Source organism: Trachymyrmex cornetzi, unplaced genomic scaffold (genome assembly GCF_001594075.2).
Source record: "Trachymyrmex cornetzi isolate Tcor2-1 unplaced genomic scaffold, Tcor1.1 scaffold579, whole genome shotgun sequence".
NCBI classification, from domain to species: Eukaryota; Metazoa; Arthropoda; class Insecta; order Hymenoptera; family Formicidae; genus Trachymyrmex; species Trachymyrmex cornetzi.
In genome coordinates, this window is record NW_017299892.1 from 1,263,790 (window position 1) to 1,291,189 (window position 27,400).

Below are 27,400 nucleotides of genomic sequence, written 5' to 3' on the forward strand. Positions count from 1 at the left end.
TTATTGTTATTATTATTAAGTAAAATTCGTCTGCAAGATGTACAAAAGAATATCTATGATATGCAAATTTAATAGACACTCAATTATTCGTGCAGTCTGCAATGGTAATTAGAGGATGGTACATAAATTTGGTCCGTGCAGCTCAGGCCATGCGCGCGAGTCCCACTTCCGGAAATGAAGACTAACCCTGACTCTGACATTGGAGACGCCGTGATCGTGCCAACGTGATTAACGCAAACGTGACTTAGTTTCCGACAGATTGTAGCAGATGTCATCGACGCTGCTCGCGCGCGAACATAATCCGTACTGCTCGAATGCACTTCCTGCAGTTGGGAGGACTCGCTGCTAGATTTTGATTTATTGTAACGAGATATATCGGTTAATCAAGGTGCAGAGGGCGAAGTTTATTTAGAAATTTTGAATTTATTTTGTTATTACATAAACCAATTAACAATTTTGTACAATTTTTGTATCAAGTAATAATTAACATTCTAGTACATTAATCTCAAAGTTACAAATCTCATGTTACAAGAACAGGAATATTTCATAGTAAATAGCTCTCTTTGCGTCAAAAATCGAAAATATGTAATTAACATGTGACATTATACTATTTTATGTTATAAAAATAATAAGATTGGAAAACGTGTAATCGTACACTGTTAGAAATGTAACCACGAGCTTCCTTTACATGTAAATAAAGCTGGTGGTTATGAACGAAATTAAAAGTAATGAATGATTTAACTGAAAATTAAGTTACAGTAGTTACTTAAATGTAATGAACGCGTACATTAAATTTATGAAAAATACATTAAATTTTATCTACGTGTGCATAAATATACTTTTTAGTTACAAATACATTAAATTTAATGTAATGTCATGAAATTAAATTCAAATTATATTCAATTATGTAACTTAAAAGTTAATGAAATTTAAGAACATTTCTAACAGTGTAGTGTCTTTCAAGTTTTAGAAATCGTTTTTGTGTCGGAAATGTTCATTTTTTTTCTAGTTGAAAAAATTTTTCGCGAGCATAGATTTATTGAAATATTCCAAAAAAAATGTATTCGCTGCAAGGCTTATCTAAGAGTTCGTATAGTCGAGCAGTTTCTTACGGCCTCCTGTGTGCGATCCTTAAGTAGGGGATCTGTCGAGCGAGTAGTTGCCGCTGCTATTCGACGATACTTCCTGGCAACCGGTTTCGAGCCAACTGCTTGATCCGTTTTCTTCGTTGCAGATATCGCAAGTAGAGCTCTTACTATTCAAAGTATTTCTGGCATTCGTATATTGGATTAATATTGACAGTGCAGTGGAAACGATCGCGCGGCTACGCGGATATTCTATGATATGTTCGAAGACCGATTCGATCAAGTTTGCAGGAGAGTAGTATATACAACGCGGGTATATAATGAGCGAGGATTAACCGCGCGGTATCGCGGGGAAAAAACAAAAACGGTGTGCTCGTTTTGTTCGTTGAGGGCATCGACTTCTCGAGCAAAACACTTGGGATCGTCCGGAGCGAATCAGATTTTTTTTTTCAATGATTTACGCAACTTTCGAGTTGCAAGTAAACGTGTAAAAAAAAAGTGAAACACTGAACTTTGAAGTGAATTTAAATACTCATGCTTTTTATTAATCACGATGTCCTTTCACTTCCATTCGTTACATCGATATATCTTAACTCAGGGTTCTCGTAACGTATTTCTTTCAGTTGACTCGACATGTAAAAATTTGGGAATATAATGAAAATCATGTACTTTTTTATCAAACTATACTCTCTAAATCTGAATCAGTGAATAATCACTGATATCAGTGCCAAGTATGCCACTGGTAATCAGTGAATTAAATGTGAGATCCCTAACCTAGCTAATCTTTATTGTGTGATCTAACTAACCTTTTAGTGCTCAAATTCAATGAATATGGTATTGGAAGATTGAAAATAACGTGCAAACATCAGTATTTTATTTATATAATGCTCAAACATTCTTCCTTTTTTAGTTGAACTTCACTGATTATCAGTGCAAAGTATGCCACTGGGTAATTAGCGACTATCCACTGATTCAGACTTAGAGTAATATTCTTATTTTCAACATTACTTAATTGAAATATTTATATCGATTGTTGTTACTTAATCCCAAATTTTACGACACTAAATAATTATCGGTTGAACAATTGCTGAAGTATTTTTCTACTTTTAATAGCTAAGATAACGACTTATTGTACCTTTTTTGTACTGAAGCTATTGTCATGATTTTAACGAAACCCATAAAGAAGAATATTTCTATAACGGTTGTTTAATTCGAATGATCGAAGAAAACTTGCGTAGTATTTAAAAGATATTCCGAGAACTTAGTTGGCATTAATACTTACATTCTGTGTGTTGTAAGTAGTTTATAAGTTAAAAAACCTTTAAAGAAGATTTTGTTTCTCTCCATCGCACTTTTCTCACAAAGTCTACATTTAGAGAAACGATATCCTAGCTAAAGAAAATCGCAAGTTTTTTAAATGTGTCTTATTTTAATAACCTGGACACATACATAGCAGATAGATATAATTAGAGAGATTATTTGTTAAAGTTACGAAAGATGTCGCAATTTGAATTATATCTGAGAACTTCAGAATTCGGAATTTATTATATCAATTACGATCATCTGAAATATCGTTTACAACATTTGTTACACGTTATAAAGTTGATCCGCTTAAGCGAGCGCGTTAAATGGGATTACTTATAATTGCGCGAAATGAGAAAGTAGACACTTTGTGGCGCGGCACGCCATGGCGCGATGCACCGAGGCATATGCAGGCAACGTAGTATTTCAATAATTCATTTCGTGGAAGTAGCAAGATTACACGGACGCTACAGACAGTGATTCTAACTTTCATTGTCAGTACAATGACATAAGCATTGCGTTGCACCGCGCCGTCATTGCTTTCGACTGACACGCGTACGAATTGTACGCCGCATTACATACACTAGAAAACAAGTTGTTTCCCGTTCGACTGTTACGTCAAGCAAATTATTTACTTAGAAGAATCGAGAAAATTATTTAGCATAACAAGACTTTTATCATTGAAATTAAGAAAATTAAATGTTTAACTATTATAATTTTTTTAATAAATCAAAGTCATTAATAATAATCAACGATTGAGTTCTAAAACGTCGTATAACACAAATCGATCTCTTTGTATACGTTCCGTGCAGCACGTGAACTATATAATGTAGCTGATTTATTTCTTTTCATTGATTCTGTAATTGTGGGAATTATGCAACTTATACGATTACGAATTGCGCAATGAAAATCCGTCGCAATAGCGCCTCGACGAATATTCATGGCACTGGGCGCGCACGCATCGAAGTAAAAACGTAAAACCATAAAACGAGACATTACACATCCCCAATGCCCTTCTATAAATATCCGCACGTATTTCAAAGTCAGTCAATCATATCCCGAACTGATTACTCCGAGCAATTTCGTATCGATCCAGTTGTGATCGTTGGCGTTTATTCATGGGTCTTGATTCCATAAATAATTCGTAATTCAAACTGCATTTGCCGTGATATACGCTTTTTTATAAATACAATATAATTTACTATTTAAATAAATCGTAATTTTTATTTATTATAAAACACTCACGTAGCGGAAAAAAATTAATAATACACTGAAAAAAAAAATCTTGAATAAATATTTCTTTGCTCGTATTCAAAAAAATTATTTCTTTGGATAAAATAAGATATGATACATTGAAAATAAGATATTGTAATATTTTCAAAGAAATTTTCATTGATCCAAAGAAATAATTTTTTTGAGTACTAATAAAGAAATATTTCTTTGAAATTAAGATTTTTTTTAGTGTAGACTTTAATGCACGGAGAGAATTTTTACTTAGAGTTTACCCTGAAAATATGATAGTTGTGGGGGCAGCATTGTATTTCCAAGAATTTTAATGTAAATCTATCTCATTTATTAATAAAACTACAATAAAGTATAAAATAAGTTTGATTAATTTTACTGAAGTACACACACATGGTAAAAATCCTTAAAATATTATATTGTACCACAACTATCATATTTTCGAGGTAAATTTTAAAACAAAATTCTCTCCGTGTACAAAGTATTTCCGAAAGGATTCCTAGGTTGTGAGAAAATCTTTACAACATGAATGAAAGATGACGCGTGTGTCCGCTCGCATGTGTATTTGTCCACAGCAGTGAGCAGCAAATGACTTGACCCGATTGTAGCTATACATATATATATATATATATATATACATCAAAAAGTCTCGCATCTGGCGAAGATGTACTGCGAACAACTGCAGAACGTTATCTTGGTTCCGGTTTCAAAATGATGGCTGTTTAGCTCCCTCAAACACTCGTAAAATCTGATGTATAGAGTGGCGCACTTTCTCTTGTGGACATCAAATAGGCCAAACTAACAATAGGAGAAATATTATTATACTTTTCAATATTAAACATTAAGTTTAATAAATTTTTATTAGCTTTATATGGTTATTAGATTTAGCGACAATAAAATTAAAAGCAACAGTAATTTGCAATTGTTCACTGCGAATTGAATCCAATGTCTGATTTTTTTCACATTTGAAATTGATGTGATCATTACAAAAACACATACGCTTATTTATATTTTCAATTTAAAATGGAATGCTGAACATAACAAATTAGGCCAACTCTCAAATGTTGTAGAACAACTTCTACACAATATTAGTTTCGCGTTGCTTTTACACCAGTTTCACAACGCAATATTGATCTTACATTGGTTTTATATTGATTTCACAGCGCAATGGATTTTGCATTGGTTTTATACGACTTTCACACGTAATCGGAATCACATTTGCGTAGTTATTATAGTTCACAGGCGGCTATGTCGGTCACGACGACGATGCATTTGCGAGTACGAGTAGCAACGGTATGTAACAACGGTCGATTATTAAGGGGGAGGGGACCGGGGAGATGTGGTTTTTCTAGGAAAAAAAAAGTAACGATAAAAGCCTGGTATAAATGGTTTCACGGAATCTGACAGCTTGCACGAGAGGAGTAACTAATCAGTTGTAGAACAGTAATTGGTTCGTGGTCCACGATGCGATGAAATGCTATGAGCGTATTCCGGCTGTTAACTTGTTTTATATATGCATGTGAGTCATTAACCAAAATGTTGCTAGAGTATTGGTTGCGTTGCCGGCCAGTCAGGAAGTCAAAGGCTTTTATCACATTTTATCTCACTTCGGCCATATCTCGGCAAAACATTCCGCGGCGATAATCGGAGTGTGACAATGGTGCCTGTCACATAAAACCGTTTCTCTCTCATCTCGAAATGATTTATGAAAAATGTGTTCTGTTCAAACAGTACAAGTTTCAGAGACATTTAGACATGAAAAAAATAAGGCTTGTCTTTTGAGACTTTACGATATAATTTATCTTTCAGATATTATCTAATCGTATTTCTTTTAACTGAGAGAAATGTTAGATTGAAAATGGAACCTGAAGATTTTGATTATATTAATCAAAGAATTTTGATTATCTCAACTCGAATTTTAGTTGATTTAATCAAAATCTTTTCCGGTTATAAAGATAATAAACAGAAAATTTTAAAGCCAGAATCCTGATTCATAATCAGAATTTTCTGATTTCCATTTTTCTGAATTCCATTTTCAACCAAATATTTTTTTGGTGAATCATTTTATTTGTATTTATTTAAAGCGGTGTGTTTTAATTGTTCCATTATAACAATATATCTTCATTATATTACATATAATTTGTAAGAAGTTTTCGAATTTTCTTACAAATTAGACTTTTATATACAGGGTGTCCCATAAGTTTTTTTGCCAATCGCTTTTGTGTAGATAGAGCAGACTAAACTGAATCGAAAAGTCCTCTACCATTTTGCAATTTTTGCAATGGTTAACGAGATATTAATTACTAGTAATCGCTGAATATTGGTTTTTAATAATTTTTTACTCAAATACTATCAACTTTACAGAAAAACAGCGACAGACAAAAATTGTTTATTTTCTTTTCATAAAGTTTTGAAAATTTTTTAATACCGTATTTTCTCATGTTGGTAAAAATAAGAAAATGCAGTACTAAAAAGTTGATAAAAAATTATGAAAAAAATTTTCAGAGTTCTATGAGGAGAAAATTAATGATTTTTGTCTCTTGCAGTTTTTCTGATAGTAATTGAGTAAAAAATTATTAAAGACAAGCAATTTTTACTAATTAATATCTTGTTAACTATTACAAAAATTGCAAAATGGTAGAGGACTTTTCGACTCAGTTTAATCCTCTCTATCTACACAAAAGCGCTTAGCAAAGCTTACAGGACACCCTGCATATATATGTTTATATAATTAAATCTTATTTCTAAATTAATCTAAAATTTTATTTTAATGGTATTTGAATTTAAGTATTTTTAAAATTTTTATTCTAATTATTTATTTATGTCATTTTAATAATATTTAAATTTTTGTGCGTATTGCTGAGAATTCTGCATGTGAGAATAGGGTAGAGTTTTTGAAGAAAAATTATTAAACAATTTTGCTACTTTTTGTAAGTCAAATCTTTTTTATTCAGTAACGCGTAGTTGGGTGTGCGAGTTAATTGGCACGGACAACGATGGCAAATTGCGCGGAGATTACTTACGACTAATTATGGAATTCTGCCCCTGTTATCTCGGCGAAACACGCGGTTTCGCGATAATCGTCGGTTAACAATGACGCTACCGCTCGTTACCATCGCGCGCTATCAACTGCCGCGTACAACAAGGACTCTTTCCTTCTCCCCCATTCCTAGCGCCCGGCGATTTATCAGCACCGGCAACCGACCGTTTTGCGATTGTGATATCTCGTTGGGGGATTACCATCGCCAGTCCTAGTACCTCTCCTTGAATTTTTCAGAGCCTCAATGAGCTGATAATCTCGGTTTGTCCCGCCCGCCACCTCGTGTATGATAATTTGCGGTTATGATAACGTATCCTGAATCACTGACGCTCGCTATCGACTTGAGACACAAAGCACTCTGTTTTCAGTACGTTTGCCCAGCTACGCATTATGAAAGTTAATTGCTCTCGCACTATATTGATAACTAAGTTAGGTCGTAGCTTAAGCTTCTAATCTCGATAAACGTATCACGGTAAGGAAAGCCTTACTTTACAGAGAAAGATTTTTTTGTTTCACCTTTCTTATCATTGCCTTGATAAATGTGACAAAAAAATCGTAAAATTGTATTAATATCTTCTTTAGAGGAATGCTACAAAATATATATAAAGTACATCAGCAAATACCACTAAAATAAAATTAATTTTAGTCCGAGTTCTCTTATAAATTTTTTACGTTCAATCTCATGTTCTTTTGATTGAAAGTAATTTTTTCTAAAATTGTTATCGTAAGAACCGCCGCTTGAGTTTACCGTAAAAGTCCTTTATTTACAAGTATGCCGCAATGATCGAGTATAATTTAGACACCGCATGCGGATAATACGCCTGTCCGACTCGCTCGCGTCGCATTTGTACGCCTTAGGAGGGCATAGAGAATTCTGCTTGCTTCCCCGAGGGCTTCTTATACGGGATGAATGGCCTTACAGCCTAGTCACGCCGATGCGAGGCGATGCGATGGATGAAACCAAACGAGCGCGGGAGAGCCACCGACCGGAGCAACAGGTGTATACCACGGAAAGGCGGGCTGGTGGCACGCCGATACTAACACGTGCTCGTACTTGCGCTTGTACACAGTTCGGTTTTAGTGCAATGTACAAACGGATGTCGTGTTGTGGTCTCCGACCTCTCTCTAATTCACTTCACGATATTCAATTTTAATTTCTGTCAGTCTTAACGTACGTTAGCGAAGTTAAGGTTTTTCCCAAACTTCTACTCGACATCATGATTTGACAGTCTGACATCCCAAGTTGTTTTTCAAATTATGACTGATGAATTGTTACGTTGAGTTTTCCTGTCATACATAGATCGTTACGTAAAACAAATAGGTACAATAATTTTGGTTTTACAATCAGAATTTTATAAAAAATACATGCTTTTTTATTTTATCCTTTTTTTTTGCTTCGTAAAACAATCGTTGATTTCGTTGATATCGTTTCTTCAAGCATTAGTACATTATTACGCTATCCGGAGAATAATAATTTTTGACGTGAAATAAGAACGACAGACGAATTTGGAGACGTGTTCCTCTCTTGCTCAGAACAGCTGCCGCAGTTGTTTGGTTGCCGAGTATTCTTGAGGTGTAGAGGAAAGAGGGATAAGCCAGAAGACGTTGGTAGCACGTGCCTCGTGTTGGCTATACTCGTGAAGGTTACACATTCACCCTAGCATATTCCAGATGGACGAGAGAAAAAAATCTCCTTATAAACAACCGCGAAGCTTGGGTTTGGAGCTGCTTTCATAGAACATTCACACGACTTGATTATCCTCTTTTAAACAACCGCAGAATTCGTAACAATAATCATTATTCTTTTAATTTGATATCCATTTTATTATTTTATTATTTTTTATAAAAAACGATTTTATTAGCATCAATGAAATATGTAGCAATTATTATATACAGTGGCGTATAAAAGTTTCCGGCCAGTGATTGTAAAAAAAAAAGCTTGATAAAATTTTAATTATCAAGTGTTAGTACAAGATTTCGTTACCCACATCTTATACTAACACCTGATAATGGTTAAAGTTCATATCAGGCTTTTTTTTTATAAATAAGAGTACAAAATGTCATTGGCCGGAAACTTGCACGCCATTGTATAAATTTAATACATATGTAAATCAATAAATCATATAAATAATAAATGAATAATCCGAGATACTATAAATTAGGAATGATTAAAAATATTAAAATTATTAATAATCATTTAATGACTTAAAAAAATATAATAGATAAGAAAATAATAGTTGAGTGATAATTAAGAGAGAAAGTATATATATATTTATATATATAAATGTAATTTCGCAGTTTTAACGCAAGTAAAGGAGATATATATATAAAATACAAGAACAGTAATCTTGGAATGTCAAATATTTCGAGCAATAATTTGTTTTTTGCAAGTGAAAGAAATAACAGTTGCAGAAACGGGAAGACTATAACTACATACTTTCTATACCTTTAATGGATTTTGTAATAACCGTTTGAACGATACGTCTCATAATATATGCCCATGAATTACTATTCTGACTTTTATGTTTCATACTATTCTTATAAAAAAATTTACAAGATTGAGAGAGAGAGAGAGAGAGAGAGAGAGAGAGAGAGAGAGAAATATTTAAAGGCTCGTTGTTCCCCTCTGAAACTCGAGACAGAAGTTTTTATCTCCAATGAATTAACAAACAACATGTATTCACAGTTACTACTTCTTTTTTTCTGTAGATTTCTCGTATAATCTGCAGAGCATGTCTAATTCAGCGTATCTAATTATTCCTGACTATAAATGTATACTTTAAGGTTTAACTAAGGTTATCGGATAAGAAAAATAATTTTATCGGCTGGCATTAATTACTTGAAGAAGGTATATAACTTGGTCATTGCGCCGATCGCCGCAAGTAACGCAAGCTATGCAAATTTATGTTGAACGTGTCGGGGGTCAAATGCCACTTGGGTCGCGGGCCTCGAGTATTTTAAATTTCCATTTCGATTAAGTAAAAAGGATCGCGCTCCGTTTAACTCGTCATCGATCGATTCGATCGGTAAACCAAATACTTTTTATAAAGAAAAACGAAGAGAGAAAAAAAGGAAAACTCGTTAATCCGCGATGCATCAACTCGCAGCACCTGCCAGCGAATGTATCGCGGTATCTCGATCTCCCCGTTACATTCAGGCTACAAATGATACACTACAGATACCAACCGCTCTGATTTATAACGCGATGTAGCAATATAATATAAAACTCGACACATACTATATAGAATGCGTTCTATTTGTAAAATCAACTGATACCTAGAATTAAGCTCAGTATGTAATTAAGTTTGGATTTTTACACATTTAAGTCCGGATTTATATACTTTTTTCTTTTACGTCGCAATACGTTATCCAATCCGGGATAAATTTTTCCTTACTGGTAAAACTTCGGAAAAGCTACAACATCTACAATTTTAATGCAAATACATTTTTTCCATATATTTTTGGCTCCTGAAAACGAATCTGACAATAAAATTTGGCGGTCAATCATACTTTGGCCGTCATTTTGAAAAAACTGCCAAAAAATCGTTTTTTTTTTTTTCGTTCTTTTAATGCATATCTCAGAAAATATTGATTTCACAAAAAAAAGTTTCAAACAAAAAATGAAGCCCTTTAAACTCTCTACAAAAAAGGTTCTATGCATAATGTTCGTAAACTTAACGGTTTACGACTTTCTATGCGAAACGAGGGATGATGTTTTACCGTCATCGTTGAGGAAACGTAAAGCTTAGTGCGCTTTTTTATTTTCTGACGCAAAGAGGGGATTACATTTATTTATTAACAATGGAAATAAATACTTAATAATCGAAATGCATAATCCCGATTATACGCAGCGTCCGCGCGCAAGCGACAGAGTAGAGTCGCAAACGTCGTTCCTGCGAAACTTCGCTCCTTCGATTTGAAATTCCACTCGCATGGCCGCGGTTGCGCCGTTGGCACGTGAATTTTCAATAGATCGCCTCGCGTCCGAGACGCACCACTCGCACGTTCGTCACGCATTTGAACAGCGTCAGCGAGGGCCTATCTTTGGGCTATCCTTAAACGGACGGGCACAATTTCGACGATCAAAAATACAAGCTTGCCTCATTAAAATCTTTTATAAACAGGAAACTTTTAGCTTTCTTAAACGACATTATTTGGAACCGGTTTCCGTTTACCAAATTATTGACAGAAATAATCTCTTTAACGTGTTGTATTCCACTATTGACGCATCTAGAACAGATTAGAATGCCTGATATGTATTTCTATCAATGTAAATTAACTGTAATCTTGGTTTAATTTATTCCTTATCTTTTCTAATTCTTAGAACTAGGAAAAAGGTAAAAAGTGCATGGAAAACACGATTTTGCTAAAGTATCTAAACATTTAGCTAAATAATAATAGATACGAAAGTAATTTTGTTGGACCATTAAAATAATAATGCTATTTAAACAGTACACTGAGAAAAATGATCTGGTTGGATTAAACAGTAATTCTGGTAGAAAACGGACGAATTAGAATTTTCTGGTTATGTCTATTAGAATTCTAGTTGAGATAACTAGAATTCTGATTAATATAATTATTCTGGTAAAAAAAAAGTAAGAATTCTAGTAGATTTTACCAGAAATATAGTATCAACCAGAATTCCGGTTATCTCAACTAGAATTCTAATAAATTTAACCAGAAATTTCTGATTCGTCCATTTTCAACCAGAAATTTTTTTCAGTGTAATACTACAAAAAATGTTCAGCATCCTACATAATTATTTTGACACTCAACAAAATCATTTGTATCTAACAACTAATTTTTCCAATGCTTCAGCAAAATCGTCCTTTTCATGATAAATTAAATCGAGACTTGTTAATTTACACTAGTAGAAATGGGCAATTAAAATTCTTCGTGCTTATACAGTCGCATGGTTACTAACGGACGAGACGTTCCGATATCGTTGTACCTCGCCGCTGATATCGCGAGAACAGTGCGTAAGTGCCGTAAAGTGCCGTCTCTCGTTCGCCTCGCTCGGTGGCGTAAGGTCGTAGAACAAGCGCATAGCGACGACGGCGACGGCGACGGCGGCGGTGACGGCGATGCACCTGCCTGCTCTGGCGGCAGTTGCACCCCTCTTTATGACGATGCTATCTAAGAAGGCTGTGCGTGTGCCCCCTTCGTTTCACTTTTGCTCGCTTCGCCGTTGCTCCGCGCCCCGTCCTGGTAGCCGTGCGCGCGACACCTGACGCACGTACGCACTCGTAAAACGCGCGCGTTCGCGCACACGTGCGGCATACACGCGGCTTGCACGCGCGCCTCGCTTGTGAGAAGCAATATTAATCCGCCTTCTCATATGCTTAGCCCGGGAGGGCTAAGCCGCTCTTAAGCTCCTTTTCCCCGTTTTACCTCGTTACTATCTTTCATTTAGCTGATCCGGCGAATCCGTTTCACGATGCACCTTTATTTTAAATAAAGCCGTGCTATTTATTATTGCTTTCTGTAGGGGGAATCAACGTACTGATGTTTACTTATCGTCATCGAACACTTATGTATCGCAAATTTGTGACGTAGAATCTGTATCAGATTTGTGCGTGCGGAATTCTCGTTCTGAGAAATTCAGGTATCTGCGCTATATAATAAATTAATACATTTATAGTGCATTTTACAATATTTTTTCGCAAAATATTAAAATTAGATTTAAAAAATATTGAATTATTAACAGTCGTTTTGTATGTAGATAAAATTAATATCTTTGTTTACATAAATATAAGCGTCAAATAGGAGGAGACGAGAGAAAATTAATTCGCATCAATCGATCAGAAAGTTGCAATGTCTGTTGATAGTGTGATGTGAAAAAGAAAAAGAGAAGGGATCTAAATGCAATTACGATCAAAGTATATTTAAATGTATCTTCGCGTTTTTTCTAGATATACCGGCGCAAGTGCCGCCGTTAACACCTGGGACCAATAAGAAGATGACTGAGGCTCTGGAGGCCTCCTTCGCGTCTTGGGAAAAGGAACGACTCCGCCTGAATATAACTAAAGGTCAGCTCTCTTTTATTCTCATTATTCTTGATTATACTTCTTCGTGATTACTCTTAAACATAGCCCATATAAGCTTAATTAAAATAATCGTATCACCTTTTCCTCGTAAAATCGCGTAATTACAAGGCGTCACGAAATTATAAAGCATGCTTTTACATCCATCGAATGTGTGCATGGCGAAGTTGGTAAAGTTACAGTGTCTTTATTATAAAATTGTAAAACCTATAAGTTCTAGACTAGTACCAGTAAACTGAAATTTACGCGACGTTTAACGCGCCTCGAGATTACAATTGTAACTTTAAGTAGATCAACAAATTTTGCAGCAATAGTAATCACTTTACGAGCGTAAATATTAATCTCTGATCTTTTATGACGGTTTATACGATTTGGAATTTATGAGCCTCGTACCGCCTCACCGCGCAAGTTGTTAAAAAAATCGCTGCAGGCGCACAGAAGAGGGAGAGACAGCATACGCACGCACGTATATACGTACGTTCGTGTTATTTGCGTGCGTGCGTGCGTGCGTGCGTGCGTGCGCGAGAGACGCGCGTAGACGCGGGTGCGCGCGATGTGACGCGATGTGCGACGAGGCGGCCGGCGATGTGCAGGAATTGTGAATGTGATGTTGATGGTTCTGATGGGGAGCCGATGCCACACACATCCGGTATGCGCATTCAGAGCCACGCGGGTGTGACGTTACTTCCGGTCTACATGCCCCGGGTTCGTACCCTCCAGGCCAGATCACCTACAGTCTGACCTCCGTGAACCGAACGAGCAACCTCCTGCTCCTCTTGCCATTTCACTTCGACCCTGAGACCCTGATTCTTTTATTTTCAGAAAACATTAAAGCGTTATTAGTAGTATCTTAGTAGTATAAAAAGTATATTAATAGTATGTGTACAAAAAGAAACTTGGAAACGAGTGTTTACTTGATTTTAGCGAAATTTATTCTTCGTAAAAAAAAAGGTACAAAAATTTTTCGTTTGTAATTAGTTCAAAAATTAGGAATTAAAACTAAGAATTTAGGCTCTCCGCGCTCCAAAATTCATAGATTGCTAAAAAATCTATTTATGCGTCTGTCTCAAGTCTATTAATATGTATTATGTCGTCGGAGAATATATATATGAAAACGCGTACCCTTACTATAAAGAAGACGCATCATGCATTCACAATAACGTTTGACGCGTCATATCACATTCGCTATTATGATTTATTCAAAATCTATCTCTCTTTTGAATAATAAATACAATCGTAAATATGCTTCGACGTATAAGGATGGATATCTCTCGTGCTTTACTTCCATTACAATCAAGAAATATTTAAATCAATCTTTAATATTTTTTGAGGCAGCATCTGCTCGTTTTTTTTATAAAGAATTCCCAGATATACTTGATAAAGTTTTACTTACATTCTTCAATACCATAACAGCAGGTGATATTTGTCGTTGATATTTGTCGTTGGTATACCATTGACAAATGTTAACGATGTACCTAATTTTGTTATTTAGTATCTGATGAAAATGGAAAGAAAGAAGAATAAAAAATAATATATTAATAATGAGGGTCTATTATGTATGCAGCAATCGACTAGTAAGAGAAAATACGTGTGCAGCACGCACGTACACGTGAGTGTGGACTTGTGTTCGAATGCGAGGCGAGAAAGAGAGTGTAAAGTCTGCTAACAACGCTTACGAGAAATAAGTTGGGCAAATATCGGTACGATCCTCAAACATCGGCGGTCGCTTTGAACGTGCCGTACCATTGCTGTTAGACACTCTTGTTGCCTCGGTACTTGTTCACTTTTTCTTCCTATATTTATATTCTAGCCTACGCGAGAGACGTCAATTTATTTCGTACTTTATCGATTCCGCGAATAACGTCGCTCGTTCCAATGTGCAGTCCTATCTATTTTTAAATTTGCAGTCCTATCACGCGCTAAAAATTCTCTATCTTTATATAAATGTCGAAAAAACATTTATCGTCAATTTATTATCGTTTATTTGCATTGCACCCTTGTGTACAAAGAGATTTTATCTGGCGAAGAGGCCAAAAGTTTATTTCAGCAATATTATTTTTGAAAAAATGTAAGAAAAAGAGAAGAATTTCCATTAGTATTTCTTTAGAATACAATGTAATAAAATGATTTTTATCGTCGAACCTTTTTTTTAAATTCTTTTTTAATAATTTCTATTTGATATTGATTTTTTTTTTTTTTTTAAGATAAAGTGAAGGTACTTTATTTAATTAAAATTTACTCTACATTTAAATAACGTGTATATTATATATTTCTAATAATACAATGTATATACATATGCACAGTCAATTATTTCTATTTTCTTTTAAATGCCTTTAATGTCTTTTTCATGATAAAGGAACGTATACTTTGTAATATTATTCTGCACTTGTTGTAATGATGTAAAAGCATAAAAGTACAAGTGTACGGAGTGAAAGATTTCGAACGTAATAGATCGAATATCTCGGAAACTAAATGAAATATCGAGATCCGGTTTTTTCCAGGTTTTTCGGAAACATCATTACTTCAACCTTTCTGCGAAACTTTACGAGGCTAGATTTCAGATCTTTCGAACATCTTGCTCACGTTAGTGTTAAAGGACGTCTAGGAGATTGTGCGAGCAAAACTATATACATTAGCGAGTCGCTACGCTGGCAACTCCTGTTTGCATTATGAGCCCAACTGTACTTTTACGCAGCGAGATACCACGAAACAATGCAAGACACGCGTGCAAATATGGGCGCGCACCTCAAATGGGACATTCCGATGTTTCTCGGTATTGCTTCCACCAAAGATGGTCGGCTTGGGTCCCGACTAACGATCACGCTGTCACAAATGACGACATAATGTCCGTTGGTCCTTCGATAACTTTCAGACGTCTTAATGCCCTCGTTCTCGAATGAAGAAGTTTGGGAAAGGCGAAAAGTCATCCTTAAACTTCACTTGGAATGTAAAGTTAAGAGCAAATGATAAGGCGAAGTCAATTTTCTGACATTTTTTGACAGAAAGGGTCTTTCTGTCAAAAAATGTCAAATAATATTTTTTGAAAGATTACAAAGCAATTAGCGACGTAGTGATCGTTCTTCGGAAAACTCGACTAGTCGCTGAAAAGATAATCCGGCTCTTATTTTTGTTTTCTTTTTTTTTTCCAGACCCAAGGCAATGGTCGGAAGCAGCTGTTGCCCACTGGATGCACTGGGCTATCAGGGAATTCTCGCTGGAGGGTGTGGCGATGCAGCAACAGCCGTGGCAGCACATGACCGGGAAACAGATTTGTGCCATGGGGAAGGAATCCTTTCTAGCACGTGCCCCCGCCTTCATGGGCGACATCCTGTGGGAGCATCTCGAGATCCTACAGAAAGGTGCGTGCTCCTCATACAAACGGCACAACCGGGTCCGTCAGTCTACCTCGAACGCCCCTTAGGTTTCTGTTGAATTCAATGCGTGATTATTTTATCGATTAATCTTGATTCTTAAGATATTTTTATTATCATCCTTGAACGGGGATCTGTGCGAGGAAGCCTGATGAGACAAATCATTAGTCTAAAGTATTTATAATACGCTTACTCGACCGGACACAGTGTTGATCTGAACACAGTTATGTGTGATTCATGCACTGCCAACTATATTAGTAATATTACGTGATAATTATATGATATTATTACGAATAGCTGCTGATAATCTGTTATATCGTGAAACAATTCCAGTAATTATTATTCTACCACGAACATTTTTTGCAGTCACCTTAGCTCCGGATTATCAACGGAAAGTTTCTAATACAAAGTATCACAATGCATGTAAAATTTCAAAAATTGAAAAAAACAACGATTAACAATTAATGTTGTTTATCTTAATTAGCATTGAAGAGAATATTGATTAATTCTATTTTTATTTATACTACACAATGTCTATTTGTAATGTACAAAAAAAATTTTTTTGGTTAAAAGTAAACATTGCGATCAGTCTTGCGTTTCTTACACGTTGGGCACTCACCGGTAACCCCGGTGTCGCAAATCGCGCAAGAAGTGTTCGCCGCGCGCGCTACGCACTTTTTATGTCAGGCACACCATCCGCCGTCCGTCGACAAAACCGATCGAATTTCCGTAAAATCGCGATGTCACGGCACAACGTACGAGCAAAAAGACTCCGGCGAACAATGACGGGAGCGATGGGGCGGTGCGCGCGGGTGGTGGCCATTTCTCTCTTCTCCTCCACCTCCTCCCGTGTCACTCTCCCGTTTCGTAGCGTTGAATCGACCCCCGTTTTTACCTCGCACGCAGCGCCAAGAGAATGAAACGGAGGAGAAGAAAGACAGAGCACCATAGAAACTCTCATCCCGGATATCCGCCGAAATGGTGCAGCGCCATTGCCGCGGCCACTTAGACGCTTTCTCGGGAGGATGTACTCGCGTGCACCAAAGAATTCACTCGAATTTCGATCTCGCGTACCGTCAATGGCCGGCAGCTTCGATTCGGCCGGTTCCTCCTATTAGATCCCCGTGTCCTTTCATGGTGCGTGCGCTCAAAACAGCAAGTCAAGTTCGCCATAAATGCGTCGTTTGATCGTTTTAGACTCAACAAAAAGCAGAGAAAATTCAAAGAAATGGTACATCTATATTCTCGTGTAGAATAGACCGAAGCAAGTGGAGAAACGATGCACGTGGAAAAATACATGGAAGGGCTTTGCTATAAATTTATTTAAAATGTTCACATAAATTCTAGAAATTTTACGTGGCAGAAAAGTAATTCACACCATTGCCTTTATTTAGCGCCTATATTTTAAAACCGACTTACTATTTATTTAGGCTATCCTATTTTCATTCATTATCAATTTCTTTCGTAAATTAGCTAACATTAATTTTATGTTTGCACACACACACACACACATATTGTGACTATTTTTATAAAATCGGAAAGGCATCGAAATTATCTTCCGAATAATTATTTGACAGATAATAGAAATGTTTATTTTTCATAGAACGTTTTAAGTTGGCTATATTTTATGGCGATATATATTTAGTAAGTTTAGAGAGTAGAGTTCACAGTATGTGAGTTGTACAATATATGTATCAGCACAATTTAATACGTAATTTATTTTTTATATATTTATATACTCATATAATCATTGAAGTAAACGATAAGAATATTTAATCGAGGTTAATGTCTTATTAATTGTCAAATATATCAAAAGCTGTATCTATTGCATAACGAAAACTGGATAAAATAAATAAGTTGAGCATAATAAATGAGTTGTGGATAAGATAAATAAAAACGTTGAGATAATAGAAAATAAGAGAGGAAAAGAAAGGATAGAAACTGGAAGAGATGACTAAAGGGGGAGACTTAAGAAGAGATAAGAATACAGATGGGAAGGAGCTGAATAGATCTAGATAGATAAAAGCAGATCGTACGAAATGATGCGGCAGGAAGCGGAGGTTCGCTTGTGTGATTTAACTCCCGTTAAGTAAAACCCCGTACTTCCTTATCGATTATTCAAGTCGCCTCATCATTGGCACTGAAACCTCGACTTAATCGACTAACGCGATCTAAGGACGACTACTAACGGTAACTCACCACAAAACTCGAGATTCGTCTCGAATACATAATCTTTTTCTCTTTCGTATCGAAAGAGAGCGCGTAAATAAGTAGAATTCTTAACGTTAAGTTCGTCATTGTAACATAATTTCTTATTAATAAAGAATAATTTACACATTCTAATAACAAAACGGATTTTATATTAATTAATAAGATGTAAATTTTATAAATAAATATTAATGTAGGATTTGCCGGAAATTATCGATAAATTAAAAAATAATTAAAATTAAAAAAATTTAAATTTAAATTCTAATATTAAATTAAATTCTATTAAAATTATATCGAAATTAAACTAAATTCTAAAATTAATTTTTGATGAATCGCCAGGCCTTCTTACAATTATAATTGAAGCTACTCTATTTGTACTCTGTTTTGTTACCTGCGCATATTAGATACATTATAGCTACGTAATTTTGCGGACAGTAGAAACGGCAAGGAAAGGAAATAAAAGCATCATCGCCATCGTCATCGTACTTTCCACATTCCAACCGTGCAATTTGTTATTGTGCTACGATTGTGAACGATGTAGTCGGCCGCTCCGCGTGATCCCTCTGACCGAGGCGACGGTAATTTAACTGAAGCCTAGCGTGCACCCGACGCTCGCAGTCGCGACACGACGTGGGTAATCGCTTTGATTCCGCGAATGAGAACGGATGTTAGGAAACGCTCTTGCGTTGTATAAAAAAGTAGAAACTAAAAAGTTGTATCTTCCTGTCGCGGTGATACCGATCGGATTCACGGTGAAATTCATTAATGCGATGCGTTTCGCCATCGTCGAGAGACGAATGATCGATCTCCTTTGTATACCGTATCGGATGGAAGCTTGGATTAATCGACAAATTTTTCCATTGCCTAATTTTGGTTAAATAATTATTCGATTAAAGAAAATATCTTTCTCGGATTCGCGTACCCTTCACTTTGCACATTTCAACATTACATCTTGCTATAAACGATAAAAACGTAACTTTTATTTTTTTTTCTTTCAACGCTTGGAGAAATCTTGAAAAAATCGAATTTTTCAATGCAGATAACACGATCTACGAATCAATTTTTAAGCCATCTTTATTTACGAAATAAACTTGAGTTTTATTTTAAATAATTTTCTTTAATATATAAATCAATTTTTGGTACTGATAACATAAAAATTATTTAATATTTGAAAAATCGGTATAATATAAATTGTTCCTCTTAACAGAAAGTTTATCTCCATTTTTCCCCCTACTGCTCGCATAAATAATTAATAGTCGACAGCATATAAACATAATGCCAAAGAGAGTGATTACAGCAAAGGATTATTTGCATATTAAAAGCAAAAAAGTATAACAGAATGTAAAAATAAGAAAATATTCATGGCACGTATGTCGTTTTACATTTTCAGTCGACGATTGTTTCACGAGAATTCCTAGAAGCGTAGAAACACTGACGATGAATCACGGCAATGGCGAACGTCTCCTTCGCAATACAGTCGCGATGATGATAGTGCTACTCCAGATCGTTAATTACGATTGCGATTCGCGATGCGCGGAACTATCTACTTAACGGGGAATCACTTAATGACAAACAAATGCAACATTTTATTCCAGTCGTAATCAACACACGCTGAAAAACTACTAGGGCACACATGCCGCCGCGATAGCTGTTATCACGTGAAGATAAGGGGCTTAATTATTACGATTAACCATGTTCATTGTCCATGAGGTATATGTGACCATTTATGTGTACACGAGGCGTATATGCCTCGTGAATAATGAACGATGCATACTAGAATACATATAGCTTCTTTTCCTTTTTTTTTATCGTTAATAATGTTGTTTAGTTAACGGGTCAATCAACACTCGGATAAACGTGTTTAAATTTTTTAAAATTATTATTCAGATTTAATTTAATTTTGCAATATTATTAAATAAACATTTGAGATTAATATATTACTGATGCACGTTCAACTTATAAACTCTTGTAAAAAATAATCATTGCGATCGGAGAAACGGTTATATAAGACGATAATAATTTTTTTTTATGTTAATTATACAAAATAAATGCAAAAATATAACTACAGTTTCTTTAGTCAATGCATATTATTAACGTTGACGAGTACTTAAAAAAATTCGCGAATGTCGAGACGGGTCCAGATGACAATAAAAACGGAGATGGCGCGAACCTAACTACTTAACTCGCGAAGGCACTCGAATAAAACGTGCAGCTCGGTTGAGGATTTATCTCCGTTTTACATTTAGATGTCGACGCAGCGAAGGCCTCTCTGGAGAACGTGCCGGCGAACTTGTATGAAAGCGTATGCGTGCCAGATTTAGGTGATTTTTTGGGATACCAGGGTGGCGGCCATCAGGTGGCAACACCAGAACATAAAAATCCGCCGACGCCCGCCAATTCGACCACCTCCAACTCCTCCGGTCCTCCTCAGAGCGGTACGCAACAACAACCCCCGATACAACCCTCTTCGGGCGCGGTGTCCCTGCCATCGAGACAGTATCATAACGATGGTAAGTCCATTTTTACTATTCCTCTCCACCTTCCTTCGTCGCGAACAATTATCTCGGGCTTGTAGGAATCCCATAGGCAACGTCTTGCATCAATATTCCACAGAAAACAAATTTCTATAGAACAATCCCAAACTGTTGAGGTCTTGAAATCTTCTCGCGGGATCCCTACGTCGCAAAATATCGAACGTGACATTACTCTAAAAAAAAAAAAAATAGGAAGCTACATTATTAATTTCCTTGTAACAAACCCGCACGCGCATAAAAAGCGTTATCATCGGCGATAGTGCCAGATGATTGCGAGCCTCACTTCCTACAACATCGATGCTTCTCTTTCCTTTCCGATACCGATAATTATTCGCGCGCATATGCAAGGGATCGCTAAATTGCGCGACAAGGCGCGTTTTATTTATTTCCCCGATTGCAAGTACAAACGAAAGCGTGGAGGAGTTTCTCATTGTTACGTCAGGACGGCTGATAACATCTCTCAGGTTGGTGCGTTTGCACGTGTTGCAAACACAAACCTCTCATTATCGTCACTGTTCGTTCCTCATTTAGCATTTCTTCGTCGCCGTACCGCGGGTTACCGCGTCGGCGACAGGTCGCGATTTCACCGGCGCGTATATGCCTAGAAATCGAATCGTCAAACGTCTGACTTCTCTCAGGGCTGATTACGATACGGCTCGTTACAGCGCGCGAAGAGTGAGAGGGGGGGTGAGCCATTTCTCGAGCCCGAACGAGAAACTCAGATTTTTATTAGGCCACCCATTAGTCGGCGTCTTCAGCCTTTATGTAACACTTTGTTTTGTCCATTATATTCCTCACATATCGCAGTAATCACGAGAATATTGTTGAACCTGAAAAACTTATTCTCTTTATTACGGCTCACACACTCTTGAATTCTTGATGAATACACCACTACATAATATCTGAATAACAAACGAACTATCCCACAATCATGTACGATAGGTTCGGAGATAACATCGGAGATGATGTAAGTTACCCGCGGCATTACATTCAAACTCATTTTTTTTCTCATTTTTTTTTACGGAATCGTCTGGAATAGCTCTCTCGCGGAGCTATTCTATTCATTCAGGAGTTTTGTACAATCTCGTGAATCGCGCGCCGTCTCCCAATCGTCTCCCAATCGCGGCCGCGAAACGGCAAGGATTATTGGGAAGGATGGCGCGTCAAGTTTTGCAGAACTTTTGTTGAATGAAGCCGAGTTGATGAGCGTTTATTGCGCAATGATTTTGTTATTGTACAAAATGTACAACACGTTGTGCAATGCGGCCGACCAGATTTCGCTAGCGTGTGCTCGAACTAAGAATCGTATTATTCACCGGTCACGAACCCGGTTTTAATTTCTTTGCGGCATGGAAGAACGAATTGCCGAGTGAAAATATCAACGCTAATGCTGGCGCAATGGTCATATAAAAATTTCCCCGTTGCGCCCATTATGACACGAAGAATTTTTGCACAAGCGCGTGTGACCCAGTTTTTGTTCAAGTATTAAAGTTTGATCATTTATCTGGCTTTGACCGAGTTACTTTCGCCATATGCGCTTATCCATTGTAAAATCAAATTCATCATTACATGACGAATCAACTCTCGCCAAGCACGTTTTGCACAATAGATTAACGTGCTGCTGTCGAAAGACCAAATAGCAACGTTCAATGTGCGTTTAACGAAACGTTTGCGGCTTTTATGAATTATGCTTGAATTTTAACGTATTACAATAGTACTTGCTATATTGCGTTTAGAATAGAGTATTTTAATATTTAATATTACCAAATTGAAGTCGCAAAATGCGGAAGAATGTTAAAATGTGTTTTTTATACAATTTGTAGTCAATTTAATTGACTTTCTCAAGTCTCTAAATGATGACAAAACGCGTTACAAATTTTTAATAAATGAACGCTGTAAAAGTGAATCAGTGTATTATCATTGATTAATTCCTTTCGTATATCAGAACTTCTTTACATAATTAATAACTTAAAATTATTATTAATAAATTTTTGATAAATAAATTACATAAAATTCTCTCTAAAAATGAATCATTGTATTATCACTGACGATAATGCTCTATACTTTATAACTGTAATATCAGTGAATATTTACTGTTTTTCATTAATGATATACTGATTCATTTTTAAAAATTTCTACAAATTGACTCTGCAGAAAATCATAATCTCTAAAAGTGAATCAGTGTATTATTACTGAAAAACAGTAAATATTATTCAATGCTCTATACTTTATAACTGTAATATCAGTGAATATTTACTGTTTTTCATCAATGATATACTGATTCATTTTTAAAAATTTCTACAAATTGAATCTGCAGAAAATCATAATCTCTAAAAGTGAATCAGTGTATTATTACTGAAAAACAGTAAATATTCACTGATGATTACATCAATTATAAGTGTAGCACTGATTCATTTTTAGAGAGAATTGTATGTATTTTATTTATTAATAATAATTTTAAGTTATTAATTATGTAAAGAAGTTCTGATATACGAAAGAAATGAATTTATAAGCATGTGGCTTAATGTATTTTCGTTTCATTGTTAGGGAACATTACGAAACAAAAAAGAAGATTAAAGAGATGACTCGCAATTGCGGCAGCTGAAACTACGATTTTGCTCGCGTACTATAACGCAGTCTTTATCAATGGGAGATAATCCTGGCGTGCCGTTCCGTAATCCGTGCACTCCACTTTGCAATCGCAAGTGCGTTGATGTCGGACTCGGAGGCACGCGCAATAGGACGACGGATGGAATGGAATAGAATGGAACGGTGCGGAGAGTGGAGGAGAACATTATAAAGCGAGTCTTCGTACGTAGCGCACGGGTAACAATTACCCTAGCCGAGGGGCCTTACGTCACTGCAGCAGTGACCGTGGGTGAACGAGGGAAAGTCGGGTCCTCTACACGCTCCGCCGCGGACAATAGAGACGATTCGCCCGCTCCGCGCCGACTCATGCCGTGCGTGTGTCTACCTCGATATAACGCGCACGCATACACTTACCTATACCTACGCGTGTACGTGGACGTTAATGAATGCGCTCATATATATCCCTCATCCCGATTTCAATCGTTCTCATCTACGTGGAAGGCAGAATGAAACCACTACCACATTAAAACTGACTGAATTAGCCGCTGGAAATTCTCACCGAAGAAGGCATTTTTTTATAATTACGTTAATTAATTTTTATTTCCCAAAAACAATTTATTCAGTTACATCTGATAAAAAAAGCAGCCCCATATTCGCTCCTGTCTGAAAGTAAAAAACGCTTCGAATTGTGTGCCTTTATTTTCGAAAGAAATTATACATACGAATAAATATGTTTTTTATCGATAATATATAAAATTAATTTAAAAGAATAATGTACATATTTTATGTACGCCCTGCTATTTTTTTGAGACGCAAATGAAGTGTCAAAGGAACGAAAAAAATCTATCTTGGATACTTGACATGATATTTTGGCATCTACCAATGCCAAGATATCGTATAAAATATCAAAGACAAATTTTTTTCAGACCAAAGAATTTGGCAAGCTCTGACTGATATTTGTACGTATGATGCCAAAGTGCTCCGGCTTGGCTGGTACCGTATGTACGTGTCTTATGGACGTCGTCATTACAAAGCGACCAACACAGACATCCGTATAATAGACTCATTATTTCTGCTTGCTAAAGCACTGTTACGTTATGTATCACAGCTCTTCGAGGTCTCTAGTTCGACTCTCGCTTATCCTCGCTTTCGACCTCTTCGTGTTGGAACTGATGTATCGCTCTATTATTTAGAACTGAGTCGACTATATAAGCTTTAATTGTGCTATTAGAATTCAGATAAATTCCGAGATTCTTCGACGTTGTTCATATATTCAACTTCACTAATTGGACCGTGCTAAGTTACGTTTGTAATATCTCAAGACTTATTTCAATTTCAAATTGAAATAAGCAGTAATATCAGTCGTTGGAAATTGTATGTCTTTTTTTGCAATTCATTTCTCAAGGGCAAAAAAAATTTCATTTTACATTCGCGTTTCTTTCTTGGATATTATAACTCACAAAGGAAAGAACGATTTTGAAAGATTCCAAATTTTACCGGATATACATAGGTCTGAAAATAATTGTATTGAACCATCGAAATATTTATGTTGGAAATTAAAAAACGATAAGCAATGCTGCAAAAAATTTCGATATTCTATAATAGTTTGAGCTTCCAATAAAATTATTTTAATGGTCTAACGAAATTATTTTCGGAGCTATATCCAATAAAATTTTAGATCTTCAACCGAAATCGTTTTCCATGTATGAGAACATTGTCGTAACATTTTAACCATATCGTCGAACACTTATAAGAATAAGACATAAGTTCAATAATTGTATTCGATCGTAGCCTTCTCACCATTTGAATTTACGAAAGAAGGTAGTAGGTCCTTAGGCTGAATTTTATGGATATATCGACGATGATAGCGCGTGCTATCCATGAAGACAAGCGTCGAGCTTGTCGCGTATTCATTGCTTCGTGTCACGTATCGCGCGCACGTGCACGGATCCACAAACACGCGTAACGCGTATATGTGAGCTTGCATATTATGCATAAATTAGCGACAACGAGCGCGGGGACAAGAGACCGAGAGAGGGTCGAATCTCCATACGCGAAAGCGACACTCGTGTGATTTTACACGCGGTATCCAAAAAAGGATTTGTGACGTTCATCGATATAGCGTTTATGGAAGAGAGGAGCGATTGGTCAGTCACGCCGGCGAATACAATGATTATTTGTTAAGCAACCCTCGCGTTATAACTAATGCCAATGAATTACGCGGCATTCCGATCGCTTCTGTATCTTTTCTTTCCGTCATGTCCACCGCGTGATGTCCTTTTGACCGTATTTTGCAAGCAATTTTGATCACTCAATATTTTCTGTACATAAAAAATCTTGTAATAAAAGATGTAATCTGAATTTTTTTTCTTTGTTTTGTTGTAATTAATAATAAAAGATACGTATAGTCTTTACATCAAGAGTACCTTCTCTCAAAGAAGATATTCTCTCTTATTCATCATAGTCAATTATATATACACAATTATGTATACAAATAATAGATACCTAGATCTCGAAATTTCATTCATTCGATTTGAAATTTATACGCATGAGATCTTACAGTAAGAATTAATTCTTTATACTTCATTCTCGTTTTTACGCTGAACGTCAGAGGCAGAGCAAATTACATCTAGTTTCCTCAAACCGGTATCTTTAATATGCGACTATGGAGCTACGGGGAGCTTAATAGGCGCGGTAATAAAACCGTATTAAAACCGCGGTTATTTCGAATGGCAGTTGGCGCGAACGAGAGCCCGCGATCTTTCGCGTCGCGGAAGGATCTGTAATATACGGTGTTGCGTGAACGCGTGTTACTAGTGGCGTCATACGGTGCCGCTGCAGATATCCCGGGTAGAAAGATATATAAAGAAAGAGCGACTGTGCTTAGCAGGCTAGAAGTAGAAGCTCGCCTGTAGGGATGAAACGAATAGAAAAAGGAATAAAGGGGCGCGCCCGCGGGGGGAGGGTAGCTGGCACAGGTTGTATTCATTCACTCGTTCATTCATAGTTCGTACACCGCCTCGAGGGTCTACAAAGCCTCTTGCTCATTCAGAACTCGTGACACGACCGTGTGGCACACGCGCGCACGTGTGCGTGCACGTACGTACATACGTGTGTATATACGTTCTTTTTTTCGTCCTTTCTTTCCCGTTCGTGCGTATCGTCCTCCCCCTCTTCCTCGCCGTCGTTGTCGTCGTGGTTATCGTCAAGGTTTTCGTACGCATACGCCGTGATGAACGGCGTAAGGTAAATATACCAACGGCCGGAAATAGAAAAGTACGTTCCTTCTCTGGTAGAAGTGTCTCGCACACCGCAGAGATTCTATTTATTTTTTTTGAAGAATTTTAACGTCACTTTAGTCAGACTGGTATCGAAAGTAATCGTCGTGCAAACGGTCGTTAATCAATGCAAACGGTTATAATTTATTCTAATCTATCTGATTATTACTTCTATTTGCAGAATGAAAAGTGAGAGAAAAGAAGAATATTCTTTGTCTTCGTTATTTATTCATACATTTTTTCCGATTGAAATATTGTACATGTATCTTCTCACGCAAGATTTATTTCTTGATATCTCCTAAATAAAATAAAATTATTTGTATGAATATAGTGTAATACTTGAAAAATGTAACGCCACTGCGGCTTTTGCTTTTTTTTCTTTTCATACTCATCGTAGATATTGCTTTACGTGCTGTTTCGGAATTTGTATTAAGTACAATAAATAAAATGAAATAATGATCGAGATATATCTGATCATGTTGGTACATTTAGCATAATTATGAACGTAAAAAATATCATGTTAGGGGTAAACAAAAGGAGCGACGCAAGAAACGAGTGTAAAAGCGAGCAGGGGCTAGAAGGAGAAAGAAGGGGAGAGAGAAAAAAGCAGGAGCGATATTCGGAGCTCACGTTACAACCGGAAGTCGCTGGGCAGGACTGGTAGTAAAAGGAAAGGGAGGGAGACCTACCCCAATACCACTCTGGGC

The 27,400-nt window shown here is 36.4% G+C and overlaps 1 protein-coding gene across 5 annotated transcripts in view; it reads left to right on the forward strand.

Moving 5' to 3' along the window:
* Positions 1-27,400, forward strand: part of pnt (ETS transcription factor pointed) — a 116,809-nt gene that overhangs the window by 68,802 nt on the left and 20,607 nt on the right. For 4 of the 5 annotated variants that reach the window (XM_018515600.1, XM_018515599.1, XM_018515602.1 and 1 more), the window contains 3 exons: positions 12,582-12,698; positions 15,863-16,072; positions 20,539-20,802. In XM_018515600.1, coding sequence (XP_018371102.1) covers positions 12,582-12,698; positions 15,863-16,072; positions 20,539-20,802 — 591 coding nt within the window. The remainder of the gene's footprint in view (positions 1-12,581; positions 12,699-15,862; positions 16,073-20,538; positions 20,803-27,400) is intronic. The other variant, XM_018515603.1, reaches the window with a different exon arrangement.